This window comes from Boleophthalmus pectinirostris, unplaced genomic scaffold (assembly GCF_026225935.1).
Source record: "Boleophthalmus pectinirostris isolate CB_2022bp ecotype Guang Dong unplaced genomic scaffold, ASM2622593v1 HiC_scaffold_19, whole genome shotgun sequence".
Lineage (NCBI taxonomy): Eukaryota > Metazoa > Chordata > Actinopteri > Gobiiformes > Gobiidae > Boleophthalmus > Boleophthalmus pectinirostris.
Window position 1 is genome coordinate 16658140 of NW_026571140.1, and position 21942 is coordinate 16680081.

Here is a 21942-nt window from a genome sequence, read left to right on the forward strand (position 1 = left end):
GTATGAGGCTTTAAATACACCGCAGACAGCATTTTTTTTCTTCTCCACAAGCACTGGCCCATACAAGACACAAAATGTATTGAATGTATTAAAAAGAGTTAGCATATTCATTTATTACAGTGACATATAGATTGGATGGAATGTTGTGTGACTAATTAACCCTTTATTCATTGTAGACAGTATGGTTTTCGGGATATAGGGAAGATCAGATTGAGTAATGTGATTCCAGTTGCAAATTGTACTTTGCTTGTCATATTAGTCATGCAGTCCTTTTGGATTTGGATACCATTCGATACACAGACCAGGAACACTACCTTATGCAATTCATTAAGCAACAAACTGAAACACACTTGTAAATTTAAATGAAGTTGTCCATCAAGCATAATTTGACCCTTGTCTAACTTTAGAGATATATAGTATAATATTTTTACTTTTTCCAAAACATTTAGTTTATGAGTTGCCTAAAAAGTCCTTGTTACAAATGCTAGAATGTCAAAAAGAGTTAGTGACTCCATTCTGTCATTCACCAGTTGTTAGATAAATGTTTGCTAAATATATTTAAAACTTTCTTGCCAACAGATCTGCTAATGAAGCTGTGATTCTACGATAATGATCCAAATGCTACTTCATAGGTACTTTAAAAGCTCTTCTCTCTAGAACCAGAACATGTTGCGATAAGATGAATAATGCTGATATGGAGCTTTGCTCAAAAGTTGCTTTATTTAAGTTTTGGTTCCACTTCTTGGTAATGTTTTGATAATCCACAAAAAGCCTGAAGCTGCTCAGACCCTGCTGACCACTACAACAACAAACTCAAGCAAACTCAACATTCCGGCCACAATAAGGTTGGGGGCATAGTGGCAAACACATTATTTTGCACAATTGCTGAAAATGGAATAAGGGCAAGAGATATATGTGTATAAATGTGTCTGTTTTTTTTTTTTTTTTAATCATAACACTACACTAATATCTTATCGTAGTACTTTATAATGTTCTAATTTCAATAAAAAGGGCCCATATTACATTATTTTCTGATGTATGTTATAATGTTTTTTCCTCATCAAAATCATACCTGGAGTTTTGTTTCACTCACACATGTTTAACACACAGACCTTGCATCTTTAAGCTGAGTTTTTCACTCAAACAAAAAACAGAAGAATAAAGTGCTCCACTATGTTTTTAAACTCCATACATCTTCACTAGAATCATTTGGATAATTTCAGCCCTGGAATTATCTCTACTGAACTAAAGGTAAAAGGTATATTAAGCAAAAAGAAATTCAATTCCGTCAGCTGGACAAAAGTTTTTTGATCAAATACGTTGCACGGCGCATCCAAACTGCTTCATCAGTTTTGTAAAAGGTAGCTGTTAACTTCAAAACAATCACTACATAATACCACAATGTAGAACAAAGAATTTTGAGCGTTGGAGATGTAACAGACTAGGATTAGGCTACTGAAACATGTGAGCATGAAACAAATCACAACTCCAAGTATGTTTTTGATGAGGTAACAGCCTTGTAACATGGCATTGTAACATGTCTTAAAGCTCGCATGAGTCAAATGTGTGTGATATAGGACCATTAAAATAATGTTTTTCATTTCTCGTAAAAATTGCTTTACGACTTAAATTGCGTAAAATGTTGGGATGCCACGGTGAGCCAGTAATGTTTCAGTAGAAATCATCATGACTTGTTGCTGTATTCCTCTGTTCAAAGGCGGGAATAAAAGCCCTGGGGGATCACAACGCACTGGGCTGTAGACTCAGCCGCTCTCCTCCTCTCTCAGTGCGTAAATGCGCACACAGCCGCGGACGCACGGCTCCAGTACACGCGCCACCACTGGACACTTTCACAGAGCGGGATCTCTCACCCGTGGGTCACTACATGGACCCTGCTCCGTGGTGCTAATGTGAGGGCGTTTTAACTCGGACACGTTTTTGTCCCGGAGCAGAGGGGACATGGCTCAACTCTCTGGGGCCACTCTGTTACCTATCAGTGCTATGTGCGTAGTGTTTCTTTGGGAATCTGAGTCCAGTTCTATCAGGACCACACTGGGAGTGGACACTTCGAGGTAAGTCGTTAATGCTAATCCAGATTCACGTTCACTCTCATTGATGTGCTAATACTGTATACTTGTGTCATATATTAAGTTTAGTTATTTTGGTAAAGTATCTTTGCTACTTTCAAATGCAGCCAATAGCTTCACAAATTACTGAGCACAAATCCCTGTAGTCCGCATAGCAAGCGTTTTTCTGTAATGCAATTGAGTCTGTAAACAAGCACCTCGTTTAACATTAGCGCGGTGTGCCAAAATCCGTAACTGCATTAAAAGTGCGCATCCCCTGTGATCCGTGTGAGTACGGACCTCCAAATGAACCGGAGCAGTGCGTCTAATCTAATGTGATTTCCAAGGAAATGCAAAAGGAAGAGCGAATTCCAAATGGTAGGAATCGGTCGCGGTGTAAGGAGCCAAACTTTTACTTGTGCTCAGACAAAACATGACACTTGTTATTAAGGCGCCCTGAGAGACGAGTTCAAGAGGTGAGCAAAGATGTAGAGGGAAGTCGTGACAACGCTTGGCCTTTTACTGGGCCTCAGAATTAGACCTGGAATAATGCACGATTTGTCTACTATTTTAAGAAGATTAAACGTTGTTTTTACCTTACAAGAAAGATGTAGCCTGAAAAATCAGAATAGTAGTTTAAATTTCAATGAATTGACACAAGAGCTTACAAGAACTCATGAACTTTAAAAGAACAGTCCCCTCACTCATTGTGACCCATGTGACTAACTTTCTTTCTAAATGTATGCCTATTTTAATGTGTTACTTAGCTACTAATGAATCAAATGGAAATCTATAGCAGCAAGTGGTTTGACTCTCCTCAACTGAACCCATAGCATGCTTACTCACAATACCACCCTGTATTCTCTCTTGAGATTTCTAGCGATTCTTTCACAACAGGTCTACTTTAACAGTGGGTGGTGTACATCAAGCTGTGCATATCCTAATTTACCTTTTATCCTCAGAACGGAGTGTCCTGAAAATAAAATCCTGACAGTGGAATATCCCTGTATAGGAGCTGGAGGCAAGAACAGCAGTTGTTTTAGGTAAGCACTTTTTTTTTTCTTTTTTTTTTTTCTTCCATTTGGCCAAACCGATTTCCTAAGTAGTTTGAAGCTCTCATCAGCCTGTGGGACCCTCTGCTTGTACTTTGTGTAATTCACCATTGAGTTTGCTCACTTTCCTGGAACAGCGCTTTGCTTAGGATTGTAGATATTTGCTAAGGATTGTGGACAAGTGTCTGTGATGCTCAAAGACATCTGGGGGTTGTAGTGAGGTTGGAGTAGCTACCAGAGCATATCATTCCTATTATCTATTCACATTATATTTTAGATTTCGTGGTATTTATACATAATGATGGATATGTCATCATGTATCAGTGGCAGGTAGCAGAGGATTTGATAACATAACATAAGATTTGATAACATAACTTTCTGAACTTTGCGGAGATTGAGAACTTTTTAAATAGTTTAAGTGGATGCCCCCATTCATTACATTCAACCCTAAATAGTCAAAGCAGTGTGACAGGAAGAGATCCATTATTCATGCTTCACTATACATTCAAAAAGAGACAATAACAATATATAACATGAAGTATGTGAGGTTTACCACACTATCAATTATAGGATTACATACCATATGCATACGTCAGTATTTGTAGTACTTGAACGCCCATGTCTGAGTAATCACACGGCTATTTTTGCAATTGAATGATTTTGTGGTATGGGTAGCTACATGACCAGAACATAAGAAGGACTAATCTATATAATATAATTTGGCCTGATGTGACCTATTATTTAACTGAATTGTATTTATGGATTTCTGTTACCTAGTAATCAAAAACAAACTTAAGTGGAGTATTTTTGATTAAGCATGGAAGGTGAATAGATTAACATTTAAAATCTAATCATGTTTCCTAATACTAAATCATTGCTCAGTTTGGATGTTGTTCACATTACCATAGATACATAAATCATGAGAATAGTGAGTACACTTAGGAGCTCTCAAAAATATAAAAATATAAAGATAAGGAGGTTGAAGGGTTGTTGGGTTCTAAAGTGCAGTCCGACAATGCTAATAGGCTAAAGTCAATCATCTTGATGTGTGCAAACTGCTCTTGAAGGCCCAGGATTTAGTTGGTGGTTTGCGAAAATCCCATATCTGGTTTGAGACCAGTCTGTGTTCTGTTCAATGTCAAATCAAGCTTTAAGATCCCATTTCTGCTTTTGATGTAAGATGAGTTTTGTGCCATTCCAGGACAAGAGCTTACTGTACCTATTTCTATTATTCTGACTATATATAAAATACCTTTCTTATGTAAGTACACATAACATCCACCTCATACATCTTGCTGAACTCAACTGCTATTGACCCAGGGTGATATTGTCAAATGATTTAATATCACAGTTTCTCAGCACCCAGGGAGACTGGCGATTTTCCGATAATTTTCACATTTTCTTCTCTGATTTCTTCACTTGGCCCATCTCCCTGTATTTAAATCATCAGGGAATTGCTGAATTTATATACCTCTAATTGAAGACGACAGTTTAAGCATTTGGAAAGTTTCACACCTTCCCATAGAAAGCAGTCTTAGTTGCAGTAAAAACATTCATGCAAATTACTCTAATGGTAGCTGTTAGAGTTAGTGCTTTCTTGACTGGGTTAGGGTAATTTTACATGGTGGCTTAAAGAGACCAGTGATGGGTCGAGCAATAACCATTATCTCATCAAGTTTCTTATTCTGTGTTCTTCTATATTCTAATCACTCTTGTTCTTGAAGTCTTTCCAAATATAGTGTGGCGTGTAATGCTATCTCACAGTGTTTTTGTGGTCTTGCCCACCTCCGTCCAAACAAAGCATGGGGGCCTACAGGTCTGAGAGCTTCCACTGTGGTCAGGTCCAGTAAATCTCCCATTGTTCTTTTAGTCTGTGTTCCTTTTCTGTCTTCACAAGAGGTTACATTTCATCTCAAACTAAACCTAACATCCATCTTAGTTGCAGAGATTACTCCTAGTGTAACTGTGTGAGATATGTGTGTTTATTGCATATGGGTCTGGACGGGTTCCCTGTTGTCCATAACTGTTTTTATAGAAATATATATGTGGCTTGTACAGTATATATGCAGAAACCGTTGATAAACACCTTGACTTGAGTATCTTGGACAACATGTTGGGAAATAATTCCTAAATGCATTCCTGAAATACATTCCTGTTAGTGATGTGTATTGTTCTGTCCTGATTCATATTTCAAGTCATTATTCACTGTTTGAGTAGAGAAACATCTAGAATGTGAAAAATGTAATGAAAAGAACCATTTCTCAGTGATTTTCTCAAAGTTCAGTATCGAAGGTTAGAGGAGATGTCATGTGGTCAATGGCCAGCTAAGGAGAAATGTGAGAAGTAATTTATTTCTCTAATCTAAAGGACCAAACATGTCTTATAACAACACTTTGCTCATTCACTGAAGCATTGACATCTTTGCCCTGTCTTGTGCAGAGACAGTCTGGATAACACAGCGTTACAGATCTTTGACCAATTGATCTTTCCATATTGGAAACCATTATTTATATGTGGAATGTATTAATGAGCCCCAAGTTTATTCTGAAATAGTTGTGCAAAAACAGGCACTGAGAGAGGGGAATAACATGGAGTGCATCTATGGAACTGAGCCAAACTCTTCATTTCAGAAGGTTTTGAGTTTAAACTGAGATGTTCCATATTGTATAGTGACTGATGTTTTAATATTATTTTCATCAATTAAGTTTTAACTAAAGAGTCACAATTAATTTATTTTAATTAGTATATTTTATACCATTTTAGTTGAGTAAAAAACTTTTTGGTCATCATGCACCACAAGAGCTCAATCAGCACTTGTGTTGGGATAGAAACACTGTTGACTCACAGGTCTTGGACACCTCAGTACCTTTGCGGGAGTCTCACTATCATCAAAGTGTTGACTGTTGGCTTTTGAACATCTTTTGTGCACTTGGCTGAACATGAGCCTATCAGTCTCAGAGTTCACAGAGTGAGACATTAAATCACAACATTTAATCAGAATCAAATTTTTCTGTCATTATTTACTTATGACATGAATACTTCCACACACCAAAATCTTCTCCAAGTCTCTCTTTTTGCTGCCAAACCTTCTGGTATCTTCCCAGCAAATATTGTTCAGGATGATAAATTCTGTTTAATGCTGTAGTCATAATGTTGTGGGCTGGACCAGAACCACATCCTTCCTGACTCACCAAGGACATGTTCTTTCTCTCATGATGGCACAACCTGAATTCACACAAGACAATTCAGTATCACTGGGATATCTTTTAATGTGCATAATAACAATATTTTTTTCATGATTGTTGATGTTTATTGTCACATGAGTACAAGAATATACTGCATGACATCACACGAAGCCATCTGGTTGCTATTTGTCCCTAAACTAATGGTTGATGCACATGTTTTTATTTATTTATTTATTCCATTGTTTGTTTGTTTTTTTTTTTGTTTGTTTGTTTTTTTCTGAATTGATATCAGAATGACAGTATGTCTTTCTTTGGATAGGCATTATAATGGCTATAATGACAATAGTTTGTTCTGTAAATCATCATTTATGTTGCTCTGACTCATTATTTAGTGAATGAAACCACGGAGTCCCACATGTCTGTGTATGCTGATGCTGCTTTGACTCATTGAGGTAAATCTTTTTGTTGTATTGCACTCTGGGGATTTGCATGTTGCCTGAGTAAACCACAGTGTGGGTGTTTGTTGGCCTGTACAATGTGGTTTATGTGATCTGAATGGATTTCAAAAGCTTGGAGGTTTTTTTTTTATGCCTTGGCCTTTACTATTGCCATCAAACCTCATCATGTGCCATTAGCACAAAGGTCTTTGACGAACTGCCAGGAGGACTGCATGCTGGTGGTTCTGAAGGTCAGACAGCATCAATGTTGGATTGACGTCTTTGTTTTGCAGGGAGCACCAATCATACATGTTTCAGACCACTGTAACTAAAGTGGAAACATGCAAAGTGCTCTAGATTCCATACTTGTGTCTATCCCCCACCCACTTTCCCTGTGTGTTGTTACCCAGAGACATTTGTGTGTTCATTATAGACTGAGTCAGATACAGGCCTGGACTCCATCGTCAAAGCACCACTTCCTTCTCCTCACCAACTTTAGTTTGTATAGTGTTCAATGTTCAGGACAGACACAAGCCAGACCTGGGTCCAGTGGAACCACTACAGAGTATGTGCTCTGGGGTTGAGGTCAGGTCACAGCTACTGTGCAATGTAACTCATATAATGTGTATGTTGTCAATGCTGTATGATTACTTTGACAGCGGAGACAAAGGAGAAACTATTATTTGGGATAAATATTGAGGAATTGGGACTTGTTGAAAAAGTGTTAACTTTGACAAAAGTAGAATGTAGTATTCAAGGATCATGAGATACATAGCTGTTACTATTGCTAAAAAGACAAATAGGCTACCTTTGCACTGCAACTCAAAGTACTCAAGATGTATTTTATCATTTTTTTCTGGCCTATACTCCTAGCCTATGCAGTATTACAAGTTTGAATAGTCAGTTCAGTTGCATTTAACATAGTTATGACCATGACTTTCAGCCACACTTTTTCAGTCTTTGTCAGATATAATATAAACGTAACCTTATGTTCAATAGTATTTAGTATATAGTAAACTATTAGTAGTTTGTATTTTATTTATGCTTTGTAAGATAAAATGTGATGACTAGAACTTTGTGGTTTTATCAAATAGTGCACATGATCAATTTTCTGCAATCATAGATAATTCATGAAAAACATAAATAAAAAAGAACATAGTCATACATAGAGCTGGAGCTGAGCTGTTTTGACTGCCCTGGTGTTGACTGACTGATTGGCAGGATGACTGATGAACTCAGAGAGAAGCCTCTGTGGGGATAACGCGCTCATTAGCTCAGGGTCATGTGAGTGAACTTTGCCTCCTGACACCCCCCGCCCCAGCAGGACACCAGATAAGTCCCAAATCCTTCTAGTCTCCTTCTGCAACAAAGAATGGCATCAGTGGCTTTAGTGGACATATCTCTGGCCTAAACTCGTGGTCATTGCACAAGTTTGATCTATTGCTTATGTCTAAACATCTCAAGTATGTAAGTTAGTTCATTTTTACTATTGAAGGAAGCCTTAAAAACTTCAGCCAAAACAATTGAAGAGTTAGTTTTTGGTGTGTAATCAAAATGACTTTGCACATCCAAGAGTTTGCATTTCATTGTAAAATTTGATCTTGCCTCCAGCCACAAGAGATCAGTGAAGAATGTATCTAAACTTATCACACGTCATTGAAAAATTCTGAAAGCATCTTTTTACACCAATAATAAAATTAAATGTAAAGTCAATATGCCACGTAATTATTTATATAATTGCAAGAAGTGCACACAGTAATGTTATGTAACTGGCTCTCATAACAAAATTATCTGAACTCTCAAAGCTAACTTTTATGCTACAATTCAGTTCAATATTATATTTTGATGATGCTGGAAAATCAAAAATAGCTCCATAGTCCTGGCAGTTGAACAAAAAAAAGTGAGGGATTTCTCTGGAAGTTGTGGCCCAGTTTTGATCCAAGTTCAACAGAGCTGCAGTACGTCCTGGCAGGGCAGAGCTTCTCAGTGGGGGGACAACAGGCCTACATATCAGGCTCTGTGAATGTGTAGCATCCAGTTTCTGCATGAGAAAAAAAGATAAGAACTTTAATCACAAGTATATTATAGGCTATTCTGCATTCATTCTGCATTCAGACTCAGTGGAGATAAAATACTTCTGTAATCATTGATGCCAGATGTCCTGGGGCAGACTGACTGACAAAAATCAAATCATCGTCAGGCTTACAGCTACTAGCAGATCCAGTGAAAATATCAATATTCACTCTAAAACTGTCCTCCTTTTTAATTAATTTTATATAAAAATGAAGACCCTTACTTACACAGAGTCAATGCATGTGTTCTGAATGCCTGGAATTTTAACAGCTCAGTACAAGCTATTTTAACATGCTGTCACTGCAATAATGTACTTCTGTATGTTTTTACATTCTATTATATGTGCCTGGTGAAAATGTGCTTCTTATTACATTCTTACAATATGCAGGCCCTGTAGGCTCGTCCTTGGGGTTTTCCTAGTCAAAGTGATCAACAATAGACAGTGACACTAGGTGCTAAAATGCTTCATGTCAAACAGCATGAGGGCTTAACTATAGAGGTTAAAGAGGTGATTTGATACAGAGCAGGGGCACATAACAGATACCACATGTGTTTATGTGTAATGCATGGATAGATTTGTGTATGGGAGCATGTTGTTACACTTCGTCTGGGCCTGGGTTATATTCTTTTATGGTTTATTGAGTGTGCAGGTGGACATGGATGACATCATCTTTGTAATCCCACAGAAAAGTTGCATAGACTACATACTCTTAGTGCTTCAGTTGTGTCTGAAAGTGGGTTCTCTGAATAGAGTATAAGAGTGATACAAGTCCCATACAAAACATTCACAGAAGTTGAAATCCTTCAGGTAAGGTACTACAAACCAAACCTGGGTTAAGATCTAGAGATGTTTCCTCGGCCGCTGCACTGTAGCACTCACTGCTTCTGACAGAATGGGTCAAATGCAGTGGACAAATTTCCTTGCAGGGACAATAAAGTATACTTTAACCATTGAGTTGCCTGTGGAAGAATGAAGCTAAACATATCACACATGGTTGAAAAACTTTGAAAACATCTTCAATTTTACTCCTATAATAAAATTCAGCGTAAAGTCAGTGAGCCACATAATTAGTAAGTAAGTAATTCATACATAACACAATAATGTTGTGTAATTGGCTCTTGTTAACTAAATTATCTGAACTCTCAAAGCAACCTTAAACTGAGGTCCATTTTTTGTTTTTAGAAAACATAAACACATATAACAAATAAACAAATACATATAGTCATATATTCACCTTTTGAATACAGAACACATGTATTACTACTGCTTTCAAAAATTCTCAGTGTTACAGTAGAGCATGATCAATGATGGTCAAATTGCACTGTCCCTGTTGATATTTTATTGCCCATAGCTCTATCTGACCAATGACATTAGAGGTTATAAAACCTACAAGGGAAGTATGAGTCGCCTTGAATGGGCAGGCAATACTACCAATACAATGTTGAGTGTCCATGTTTCTGGGTCAAGTACTGATAGTAAATAAAAAATAAACTGTCCTGAGTCTTCTGCCTTTTTTAAAACTCTTATTAACAATTATCAGTTCTGCATGATTCCTTATATTTCCTTTCCTGATCATGCTTCCTACTATATTCCCGTGGTAACGGTACTGTGCATTCCCATAGTATTTATGTCAAACGAGACTACAACATCAGACACTGCAACTTTATCATTAATACACATAGATGGACTTACTCAGTTCACACCTTTCCTAGCAGTTTATGACTTCACATGTTCAAAATGCATGACGTCTTTGGTACCAAATTAGTACCACATAGCATCAGATTGTTTGCACTGCACACTGGAGTCTAGTGGGGCATCCTATAATTATCATTCTCCTTTTCCCTTTGGTGCTTTTGCCATTTCTGTAATTATTCTGGACTGCCATCACAGGGCTCATTTTGTGGGAGCTTCTAATTTTTCTCACACTTGTAATTTAAACAGATTTTTTTTCAAGGATATACACCTGTACATTTAACCGAGTGACTAACATAATTCTCGGTCTTCATTTTCTCAGAGTAGGTTTTTAAGAGTTGAACTTCCTGCATTTAATGGGGAAATAATTGTCTTTGTTGCATTGCAGAAGTGGACCTCCCCAAAAAGTCCTTATGTGCAGCATCTTTTACTGATTAGTGTGCACCTGAGCGGCCCTCTGGACAGGCCCTGTGCTGTTTGTGTTTTGTAGTGTGTGAGCGACGCCTGTTCTGCATTAGCTGCTGCTTTATACTGTCACTGAGAAAACAAACCATGAAGGAATTGATGGCAGCACATGACACTGTTGCAGGCTCTTGTGTCTTAATGCACCAAATAATGTTACAAGAATAAGAACAACTAAATGCAGACCAAGAAACCACAAATGTATTGTTGATGTTGATCATTTTGCTGCTCCTGTTTGTGAATAATGGTAGTTCACCATGATGGAAGTGAAAAACTATGTCACACGTGACACCGAACCACATTTGACACATCCTCATGATGAGCTTTATGAAGACAAGAGGGAAGTGCCCCATGTCCATGACTGTCAGCTGCCACTCTCACTCACACATCCAGACCTGCCCCCCACTGAGCCTCCTAATGGAGCCAGAAACACACTTTTGAAGCACTTTTCACCTTTGTTTTGGGGAAAGGGCTTTAGCCCAGGAGTTAAGTTCAGTTAGCAAATACTCCTGAACTTATCCCATGTCTTAGCATGTAACCTTGTACACTCTGCCTACACCATCAGAGGTACACATGGGCAATATCATAATGTGCTGAGGGTTTAGTTCTCCAGATCCCATACTGATAGTAAATAATAATCATTCCTCCATTAGACTTCCAGTCATGCTTCTTTTTACAATCTTGGGCTATTCATTTATTCTACAGTCTTATTTTCTATTAATATAACCAGGACTGAATCAACCAAACTTAGACAAAATGATGACTAAACTGTGTAGTGTAAACCAGGTAAACCAGAACAGCTTTAATGCACAGTATGAGATGGTGAATCTCTGGCCCAAGGCATCAACATCTGGTTGTCAGTGCGCTATAAAGTCAATAAACTATGTAAATGATGTTTATGTGACAAGATATTTGGCTTGATTGTCATCATTAAATTGTGATTGAAAGTGCTGGCAGTTGGTTTGTTTGGAACTCTTGATTTCCGATGAGATTCTGTAAATTTGATTTCCCACAGGTTTGAAGTGCTTGGACACTCGAGAGTGTCATTCAAGAGCATTTAAAACAAAAAATAGTCAAATGTCTTTGTCCAAATTCTGCTGCAAACATATACTTATACTGACAGGGGATTGGCTTTGGACATCTCCATTAAAAAGACCCAACCATATCACTGATAATTAGAGATGACTGAATTTCAGTCTCAATTAAAATGTGATTAATTGCACAGCCGTACAAGAGGACATCACTGATCTGTTGATTATATTTGTATATGCATGTGTGGCATAGGCATAATCGTTAAAAAAGACAGGGCTCATTTGACTAAAAGCAAATGTGCACCAGCCAGGCCCTGATAGAGCATCTGGACTGCATTTAGATATCTGGCAAGGAGTGTGAAAATGAATAATGCACTCATGCCAACCCACAGGAATATTTGAGCTTTTGGTAATGCTCTTTAAATTGATTTTGATTTGGTCTTTATGCACCACATGTATTTACCAGAAGAGTAATTACCAACATCAAGGCTGATATCAAAGCTATACACATTGTGAAAGATAGGTTTGGAGCTGAACTTAAGTATCTCATGATAATTTTGCATCTTTAACATTACTTGAAGGTACTATAGTATTCTCTGTATTTTTTTGGTTGTGGAAAATGTATGAACATGTTAAAGCAACAATGTTTAATTTTCGGAAGGTGAAAATCATAATTTGGAACATTATCCATGGAGATAGATATATTTTGCCGTATTGTGAATTTTATAGTCAAAGGAACAATTTTTCCATGAGTCAGGTTTGTGCAGATGCAAATAGTGATGGCTAGTCCATAATGGGTGATGGGGCGTCCCTCCTATCAAAAAAAAAAAAGAAAGAAATTAAAACTGTGAGATAGCTCAGCAATATTAGCGTGCATAAATGTCGACTATAAATAGCCAAACCCCCAAGAGAAAATTTGCTAATTTATTTTCTTTATTTTCTGCCTTTCAATGTGGAACGGTGCTGCTTGAGGCAATTTCAAAGCAAGCCCGATTTCATTAAGGGCATGTGTTTTTCATTGCAATGAAAACAACCAGTATGAAACAAACAAACAAACAAACAACCAAGCACGCAAATATGATTTTATTCTAGTCTATGTTTTGGCCAAAATAAAAATCACATAATACAAATATTTTAGGAATCTGTCATATTAACTAAGAATTTAAAATATAGTATTAAAATTATAAGCCTGCACATAAGGTAGTATGTTTAATTTAATTTAGCTTATTATATTCTTATTTGCTCACTATAGTCAGTAATAGTATATCTATGAACTTAATGATTGGTACAAATTGATTTTAAGACATTAGACAAAGCTTCTGTAGCCTACTCCACGCTTCATATCCTGCTTCCCTCACTAACGCAGATCATGATTAAGAGTGGCCGTTTATTAACTGCTTTTCTTCTGACCGTAACGGTGTGGTGACAATGTCTCTGATAGAAGCTGATGAGTGCATGCATTAGAAACTGTGTAATTCAACTTGTAGTAGTGGAAGTACCAGACTTTTAGCTCTCTCCCAGTCAAAGCTCCCCGTGTTTGGACCAGTATGATGTGTCCCTTGGGTGCTTCTGTCCTGGAAGTGGGCTGCAGAGCAAATAAACACATGGACAGTGCTTACTCTTGGCACGCTAGCACCTCCACATATGTGTAGCTAGCCAACAACATGCCAACCCCACGTGCATGTGACACCTTTTTATGAGGCTGCCGCACTTTCATCATCATATCATAAAAAACAGTGTGGTCCACTGCGCACAGTAAAGCACGGATTTGTAATATTGTTTTTGAAGTTAAACTCATTCCAGGGTTGTGAGATAAATGAGTGTAAAAAGAACAATTTCCCTTAACTTGCTTCTAGAGTAGTAAAAATGCATTTCTGAGGACCTTGTAAAAACATTTCCCACCAAGGCACACATCGGCAGACAATTAGGAACAAAATGCTCAGAACTGGAAATGAAATGTGATCCCCAAAACAATGGTGGAAGAAGTATTCAGTTTTTTTTTTTTAAACTTAAATAAAAGTATAAATAACAGAAGAAAAAAAATAGTCAAGTAAAAGTATCACATGAAAAAATTTACTTAAGTAAAAGTTTTAAAGTACCTGCTTAAAAAGGTACTTCAAAGTAATAAGCAAAAGTATTTCACATTTCATATTTTGAGGTCTTACAAGGCATCAAAATAATGATTTTGATAAAGATTTGGGCTGAATTTTGTTAAACAGAAACAGACTACACGTGTTAAAAATAAACGTTCAGCCTTTTCAACAAGACAATACTATAACTTTTCAGTCCTTTTCAAAAATATAATGGTAGGAAGTACGGATAACTTTTCTCAAGTGTAGTAAAGTAAAAGTAAAAAGTATCCACTTAAAAAAATACTTAAGGAAGTACAGATAGCTCACATTTATACTTATTTATAATACTTTACTACTTTTACTTCATTATGTTCCAACAGTGCCCCAAAGCAAACTGAATGCATGTGGCAAGCATCCAAAAATATGTTAGACTGTAGTTTTATAGTTGGCCTCATCATGCTAATAAGTTAGAGCGTAATCCTTCAACACACCATCATATGCAATCTGCCAAGCCAAGTTTTTAAACCGCTTACAACCAGGGAAGTAAATTAAACGCAGCCAGCTTGATGAATACAGCATGTTATGATTTGAGCATTGAACAAGCCACATTGTGAGACAAATCGATCAAAATGGCAGCTTACACACACACACACACACACACACGCACACACACACACACACGATCCGGTCGCTGTCCAGGCGTGTTGAGGGGCCATTGACCTTCTACTTCCTGTGTTGTTCTCAAGAGGGAAGGTTTGTGGATGACAGCAAACTTCAGACTTTTCTTTTAGCATGCCTCTCCCTCTTGCTCTGTCAGTGCGTGGTCTCATTTATCACAGGAAGCGTGGCAAACAGCGTGCTTGCATTCAAACCACAATGCTGCACATGAGGTCAGAGGTGAATAAGATGACAAATTATGTCAAGAGAAGAAATTGAATGGTGAAAAAGAAAAGGACTAAATATTTTATCTAGTCACTGGAAACTCATCAGTCTTGGAAAGAGGTGGGAAGAAGTGGTTGATTTTGTTACTGAAGTACTGGAGCAAAAAAAACAAACAAATAATAATAATAATAATAAATCAAGTAAAAGCTACTGTATCTTATAAAGCACATGTGAATCATGCATCATGTCATAGGATCTTAAATCTATGACTGGTCAGACACTAAGAACAGTTCATTGTTAATATAGTATATGTAAAAAAAAAAAAAAAACAGGTCATTGTAAAAATTCCTTAGAAGAATGCCTGTGTGAATCTCATAATCTTGAGTGTAAAGTTACTCTGGTCTGTGTTCGATCAGGTCCCTTGAGCAGATTTTCACAGCAGCTGTGGTGGGACAAAACACCTAACCTCTTCCCCGGCTGTGAGAGTGGACCTTCAACGAGTATCATTGCAACATACCATATTTATTTGTGTCAAATTCAGTTTATTACCTGATATGGCAATTTTTTCATGTTATAATTGGCAACATAAAACATTTCACTTAAAAACACTGTGAAACTGCAACATGAATGAATTTGAATGTGAAGTCTTACTGTGCCAAACACTTCTAAATTACAGGTCAGTGCTCAAAAAACAAACTTAACACCTATTACTGGCTGAACTCCTGCACGTCCTTAGAGAGGGGTTAGAACAAGATACAAAAATATATTCAAATAGAAATAAGTCCTGATTTGTGGTTTGTCCTTCCATTACACCACGTTAAATCAATCATATAAGCCTGTCTAGCAGGCAGCTTTTGTTTGACAACTAATAAACACAGAGAAAACAGTGCCTGTGTATTGGTCTGCAGTTTTTGTGATGTGTTGTAAATCTACAACTCTGTTATTGACAACACATGCACCCTTTCTCTTACGTCATTTATCAAGCATCTAACTGATATTCAAATGAAATGCATTTTTGCATTTGAACCTCAAAAAACATCAATTGACCACATCCATGCTCTAAGCTGCTGAGACTAAGCTGTTAGTATACAGACTTGAGAGGTCTGTGTAAATGCATGTTTTACATCAACAGGTCGTACAGTAAGTTAATGGGAGGGGGGCTAATGAGGGGCCAGTGAACATTGGAAAGGGTTATTCTTCACTCTCACTAATAAAAACAGAAGACTGTACCCTAGCACTTACAGTCTATTAGAAAACATACGCAACATAGATTGTTTAAAGTTATAATATAAGTACAAATCTTATAGTAGAGTTACGAAAGTGAAAGTTGTGACAGTTTTGTCACAGAATTCTCATATCTGCTCTATAACTTCAAACAATCAATGCCAGAACATGTGTTTACTGACCTTTTATAAGTATGCAATTGGTGTGAAATATGCCTTTTGTTTTCCCCTGCTTTCAAAATGTAAAATTTAAAGACAAAAGAATCAGTCCAGACTGCACAGAGAGCAATAGTTTAGCTTGTCGGCTGAAATATTTTTACCTTCCCAAACACAAACACATGGGTCAGCTGTGCACTGCCCCCCGTGCTGCTTCAGACGCCCGGCCTCCATCTCTCTGTCCATCACCCTCTCCCTGGGGCACTGCAGCTGCATGTCTGACCCACAGGCATTTCTCACTCATAATTAAAACTGGGAAACCATTCTCTGCCATAAATTGAGGACAAAAACTAAATCAGAATTGCTTTTATTTGTCCCCAAGTGAAAATGTTACAAATGTGCAACTGACCAGCAGTAGAACAGAGTTAACAAAAAAATAAAGTTAAGAAAATATAAATAAAGCAGTAAAAAAATAAGTACACTGAGTCTTTATAAACGAAACCTCCAGTGGAAATAAAATCAATTTAACTTATGAAACAAATATTATAATATCCTCATATTATTTTTTTGTCCTTATGTACAGTTTTACAACAGTGGGGCAATCAACAAAATATTGCAGAAGGATTATGCTTTTACAGCTGTGGTTGTTGCAGTTTTGATTTCCGGTGTCTGTCATTTATAGTATTGTCCTGCTGGACCTCAGCCGTCTCAGTTCTTGCTTCAGTCTAGTTTATTATCCAAGTACGGCCCCAGGTACTTATACTCCTCCACCACATCCACTTTGACCATGTTAATGAACATGAGGTCACAACAGTTTTGGTCCTCCTCAGATCCACCATCAGTTCCTTGGTCTTTTGTCACATTGAGCTGAAAGATGGTTCCTCTCGCTCCAGGTGACTTTGAAGTTGATTTTGGTCATAAAATCTGGCAACACAGATCTCATTCAGTTTTTTTTTAAATTGTATAATACGTTTGAGAAGAAACAATTAAAATGTAAACATAGCCAATTTTTCTGAATTTTTTTTGTAATAAATCAACATTGGTCCAAATTATATTTGATTTTAATATGTTTATCATAAATTGGGATGCTGATTTATTTTTGAGAAATATTTTCCAAATTTCCTTTATATAACCATTAAAGTACACTTACTATGTACAATTACTGTGTATTTAAATGATATTTTGACTGTAATACAACATTGTTTTTTTTTTTTGTTTTTTTTTTTAAAGGTCCACTTAATGCAACCAAGTTTTGTGATGCTAGAGCTTTAAAATTCTGCAGCATTACATAATGTGGTGTGCCACATCCCAAGTGCACATGCCCATAAATGTTTCTCTTTTCTTTTTAGTGAAGGAAAACCATTAGACAACTTTGTGGCTTGCTAAAGACTCCAGCATTAATGGCCATTAATCACTTGTTTTCAACTATTCCCCAAGAAAGCCCTTGAGCAAATTCAACTTGAAGAAAATGTTGTATTTTTTACAGCTAATGATTATTTTGGTAGCGGACTTTAGTCAAGCCATTAATATACATTTAGATTTTACATGTGAAATATGAAATGCTGTGACTGAAGGCTTCCAAATGGAGAATGAAATTGCATTTACAATGTATAATTGATGAAAATCTAAAATGTTACATTTTTTTTGGACATTTTGATTAAATATTTTTCAGAGTCTGTGTGTTCCAGGTAAAAATAAAGATCAAAATAAGAAAAATACAATTATTTCAATAGTTGACTAGTCACAATCTGATTAATCTTTGCAGGCCTAAGTATTATTATGGTCATTTGTGCCATATTGACCAAACATATTGACTGATCAGTTAATTGAATGATGGACTGATTGTTGATTGATCTGGCTCTTATGTCTGGACTGTGTCACTTCTTTGAGCACCTCTCAACACTTTAAACTCTCCACTGCAGATTAAAGCCCCCGTCATCTGGATCTCATCAGCCTCACTGTTTTATAGGTTATTTTTCATTCAGTGGAGAGGGAGTGATTTAGGGTTACACAGAATAGGGGTTGGAGGAGAATAAAAGTGACTTGAATGAGGTAGCATGTTAGTCCCCTCGGTAACAGCACGTCCATGAGTAGCACTTTTGGCTTTCAGCAAGTGTGAGAAATCTGGTGCGTGTCTATCAATTTCCTTTTAGCTTTTCCAAGTTTAACGCTGGCAACATGTGTAGAACTGGTGTCAGTGCCAAACATCATAAATCAATTTTGGAAAATGTTGCGGCCAAAAATACACTGTCCAATAAAGTATTTCTTATAGAAGTTAACATCAAAAAGGATATGCTGCACTGGGTAGAATTATCGTTATATTTCCAGATAAGACACATGACGTTTAATGAAAAAAATACTTATACTACTATAGTCCAGGTTATAAACATTAAACCCATTATTTATGTAATAATAAATGCCATGATTCAGTGCACTTTGTTTTATAGGAGGAAATGCTGTGATGGATTCAGGTTCGTGATGGGCCAGTGCATACCAGAAAGTAAGTACAATTTGTGCTTTAAAAATTATCTTTGCTTTGGTCTTGCACAGCAGTAATTTGATTATTGACGACATGAGCCACTAGAGGGCAATGCTTGTCTTTGTTTTGGTCTGTAGGTGTAGACGTGTGTGCTGCTTCCCCATGTGAACAGCAGTGCACAGATAACTTTGGAAGAGTGGTTTGCACCTGTTACCCTGGATACAGATTTGACCGAGAGAGACACCGCAACCATAAGTCTCCATACTGCATTGGTTAGTTTATTGAGAGCTTTGAAGATTAGATAGAAGAACCTAACTATTTTATAAAGTGGATTGCAACCACAAATTCCTAGCCTGGAAATCCATAAGGATTTCTCTCTGTATTTGTTATACAGATCCATATCCGCCACTGGTACAGCGATGAGTCTGGATTTTTCCAGGCAAACAAATTCACATCATCATTTTCAAAATCCTGCTATACTCAAAAGATCATTTTAACATCTGATTTTTGTGATTTTAACATCTGGTTTTATTATTATTATTTTTTTTCCCAAAATATTGACCACTTTTGTCCTCTGTTGATGCAGATATTAATGAGTGTGAGCATCCTGACAGCAACATTTGTGAGCATGAGTGTGTGAACACAGTGGGCAGCTTCTCCTGCCGCTGTCACACAGGCTACATCTTGGGCCCAGACCAACACTCTTGCATCCCTGAGCACTGTGAGTCTTCTCTTACTCAACACATATCTAACATAAACACTGTGAGTGTCTCTCAAAACCATGTATCTGACTTATAACATGAACACTTTGGAGTCCTTATCAAGTTTTGTTTGGAAATCCAGTGAAGCTCATGACACATGAGGTGAGTGTACTCTGTGACAGCGGTGTGTTTTGTCTCACAGTGAGTTCTTCAGGGAAGTCAGAGACTCTGATGAGTGCTGGGGCCTGCTCCTTCACATGTCAGGACTTTGTCAACATGAAGAACAGTCTGCAGCAGCTCAAGTCAAAACTGGGCAGCACACAGGCATCAAACCAGGTATTGTGACTCCTCTTGGGAGCTCTGAATTTAGAAAAATCTCAAAAGAAAAACCTCAAATAAGACATGGTCCTAATATAAAATGCTGATTTTTCTTTGACCAAAGACCTTTTAAATGATGTTGACTCTTGTGTTCAGGTTTCTGGCTTAGCCAACAGCAGTGATAAGCGATCTCATGGGAGATCAGGCAAAACTTCTGCTGGCTTATGTCCTCCTGGCCTTCCGGGGTCTCCAGGATCCCCTGGAGTACCAGGTAATATCGTAACAATACAATTTGTGTTTTAACCTGTGCTAATGAAACCTAACTAATAAAAATAATCATGTTAAAAATAATCATGTAATTGTGTTGTGAGCAGGACACCCAGGTGAACCAGGGAGGAGAGGTGAGCCAGGAGAGAGGGGCCCACAAGGCCCTCGTGGTGACATAGGGCCCATGGGTCCAGAACCTGACCTGAGGCATATCAAAAGAGGCCGCAGGGGAGCAGTGGTAAAGTTATTTTACATTTAACTTCATTGCCTGTGTTGCTTGGACCATTTTTTCCAGATGTTTTTTTTTTTTTTTTCTAAAATAATTTGATTTAGTGTTTTCCAACAATCCCTTTCATTTTTATCTTTTTATGCAGGGTCCTCCAGGAGCACCAGGAAAGGATGGACTGAAGGTCAAAATTCATTTAAACCTATCACTGTTGTTGTTATTGTTGTTGTTAAATAGCCTCTCTAACTTTTGCCACTGCTACCCTGTAATTGCGCTATTTTTGTTTTTTCCACAGGGTGAAAGAGGAGCACCAGGTCCCATTGGTCCACCTGTATGTTAAAACGCCTCACCGAATTAATAATTTTAGTATCAACAGATGTTTAGGATAATAACTTCAATCACTCTGCTTTCCAGGGTCCACCAGGGTCCTTTGACTTTCTCCTGCTCATGATGGCAGATATCCGTAATGACATCATCGAGTTGCAGGAGAAGGTGTTTGGCGAGAGGCGAGGTCTCACTCTGGACTCCTCCCCTCACCCCGGAGCAGAGGAGGATGTTTTGGACTGGGGATCTGGACAGGGCGATGTCACGCTAAACTCATGACCTTTAGCTTTCTTGACCACTGCATTCCCAAAAGCAATATAGGACACTAGAGGAGGACCAATATGCCATAACTGTGAGCAGCGGACAGAGGATTACCTGTTACAAAGTGGACCACAGACTGTCTGGCTGCAGGCACTTCCCCAACCTCTTTCATATTTCATGGATAGAGAGGTGGAATGTGCGTGCGGGCCCATGAGTGAGGAAGATGCTGCCTCTGCCTTTGTGTCTCTAAGCTAAACCACTTCAAACGGCACACACTTTATCGTCTACATCTCTTCCTGTTAGGGAATTTTGTGTGTGTGTGTGTGTGTATGTGTGTGTGTGTGCGTTGGGTGGGTAGGCGGGTGTTATAGAGTCTGTGGGCCAGGCCTGGGAGCCCCTCTGCACCTGTGGTCAGGCCTGCAGCAGATCATCACCCTCTGAGAACTCATGAGGTTTATATGAGCTGGACAGTGACCTCTTTTGTACTTTTGATATTGTTTAGATAAATTAACTTAAAGGTGTCAGATATTAAATTATCTGTGATGTCTATTATACTGTATTCTATGTGTATGTGATAATAGGAAAGTTACAAAATTAATTATAGTAAAATAGTCAAATCTATTTCTCAAATGTGATGGCTTCTGGCGTGTATGATTTGAAGGTAAAATAATAGAGAAAATTATTTAGCAATTGACAGCATTCAAAGTGAAAATTACTAATAGGACTTTATCATGGATAAATATTAATGAAAAGTTATGAAATACAAACAAATTTTCTGCTAAGGTGTTGGCTTTTTTTAAATCCACATCCAATCTGAGCATTGAGTCATGTACATAGAGAGGACATCATACACTGCATGCGATGTCAATACACTTCTAGCACAAAGGTTAATTCTGTAATTGTGTAGGCCAATGAGAAAATGTATTATATGTTTACAGCAATACTACTATATTTCTTACATGCCAAATCAGTCTTCCCACTAGCAGAGAGCACTAAATCAGTTATTTTCACCCCATGTTTGTTTTTAAGAATCC

At 37.6% G+C, this 21942-nt stretch overlaps 1 protein-coding gene across 1 annotated transcript in view; it reads left to right on the forward strand.

The window, feature by feature from the left end:
- LOC110175475 (collagen and calcium-binding EGF domain-containing protein 1-like) overlaps nt 1-21377 on the forward strand; it is a 29564-nt gene extending 8187 nt beyond the window's left edge. Inside the window, exons 6-17 of the mRNA XM_020941660.2 lie at nt 580-632; nt 1718-2072; nt 3029-3109; nt 18780-18832; nt 18949-19083; nt 19398-19532; nt 19715-19848; nt 19987-20101; nt 20205-20335; nt 20472-20507; nt 20619-20654; nt 20738-21377. Of these exons, the coding sequence (XP_020797319.1) occupies nt 1960-2072; nt 3029-3109; nt 18780-18832; nt 18949-19083; nt 19398-19532; nt 19715-19848; nt 19987-20101; nt 20205-20335; nt 20472-20507; nt 20619-20654; nt 20738-20926 (1158 nt within the window). The 5' untranslated portion in view covers nt 580-632; nt 1718-1959 and the 3' untranslated portion in view covers nt 20927-21377. The remainder of the gene's footprint in view (nt 1-579; nt 633-1717; nt 2073-3028; nt 3110-18779; nt 18833-18948; nt 19084-19397; nt 19533-19714; nt 19849-19986; nt 20102-20204; nt 20336-20471; nt 20508-20618; nt 20655-20737) is intronic.
- The last annotated feature ends 565 nt before the right edge of the window (nt 21378-21942 follow it).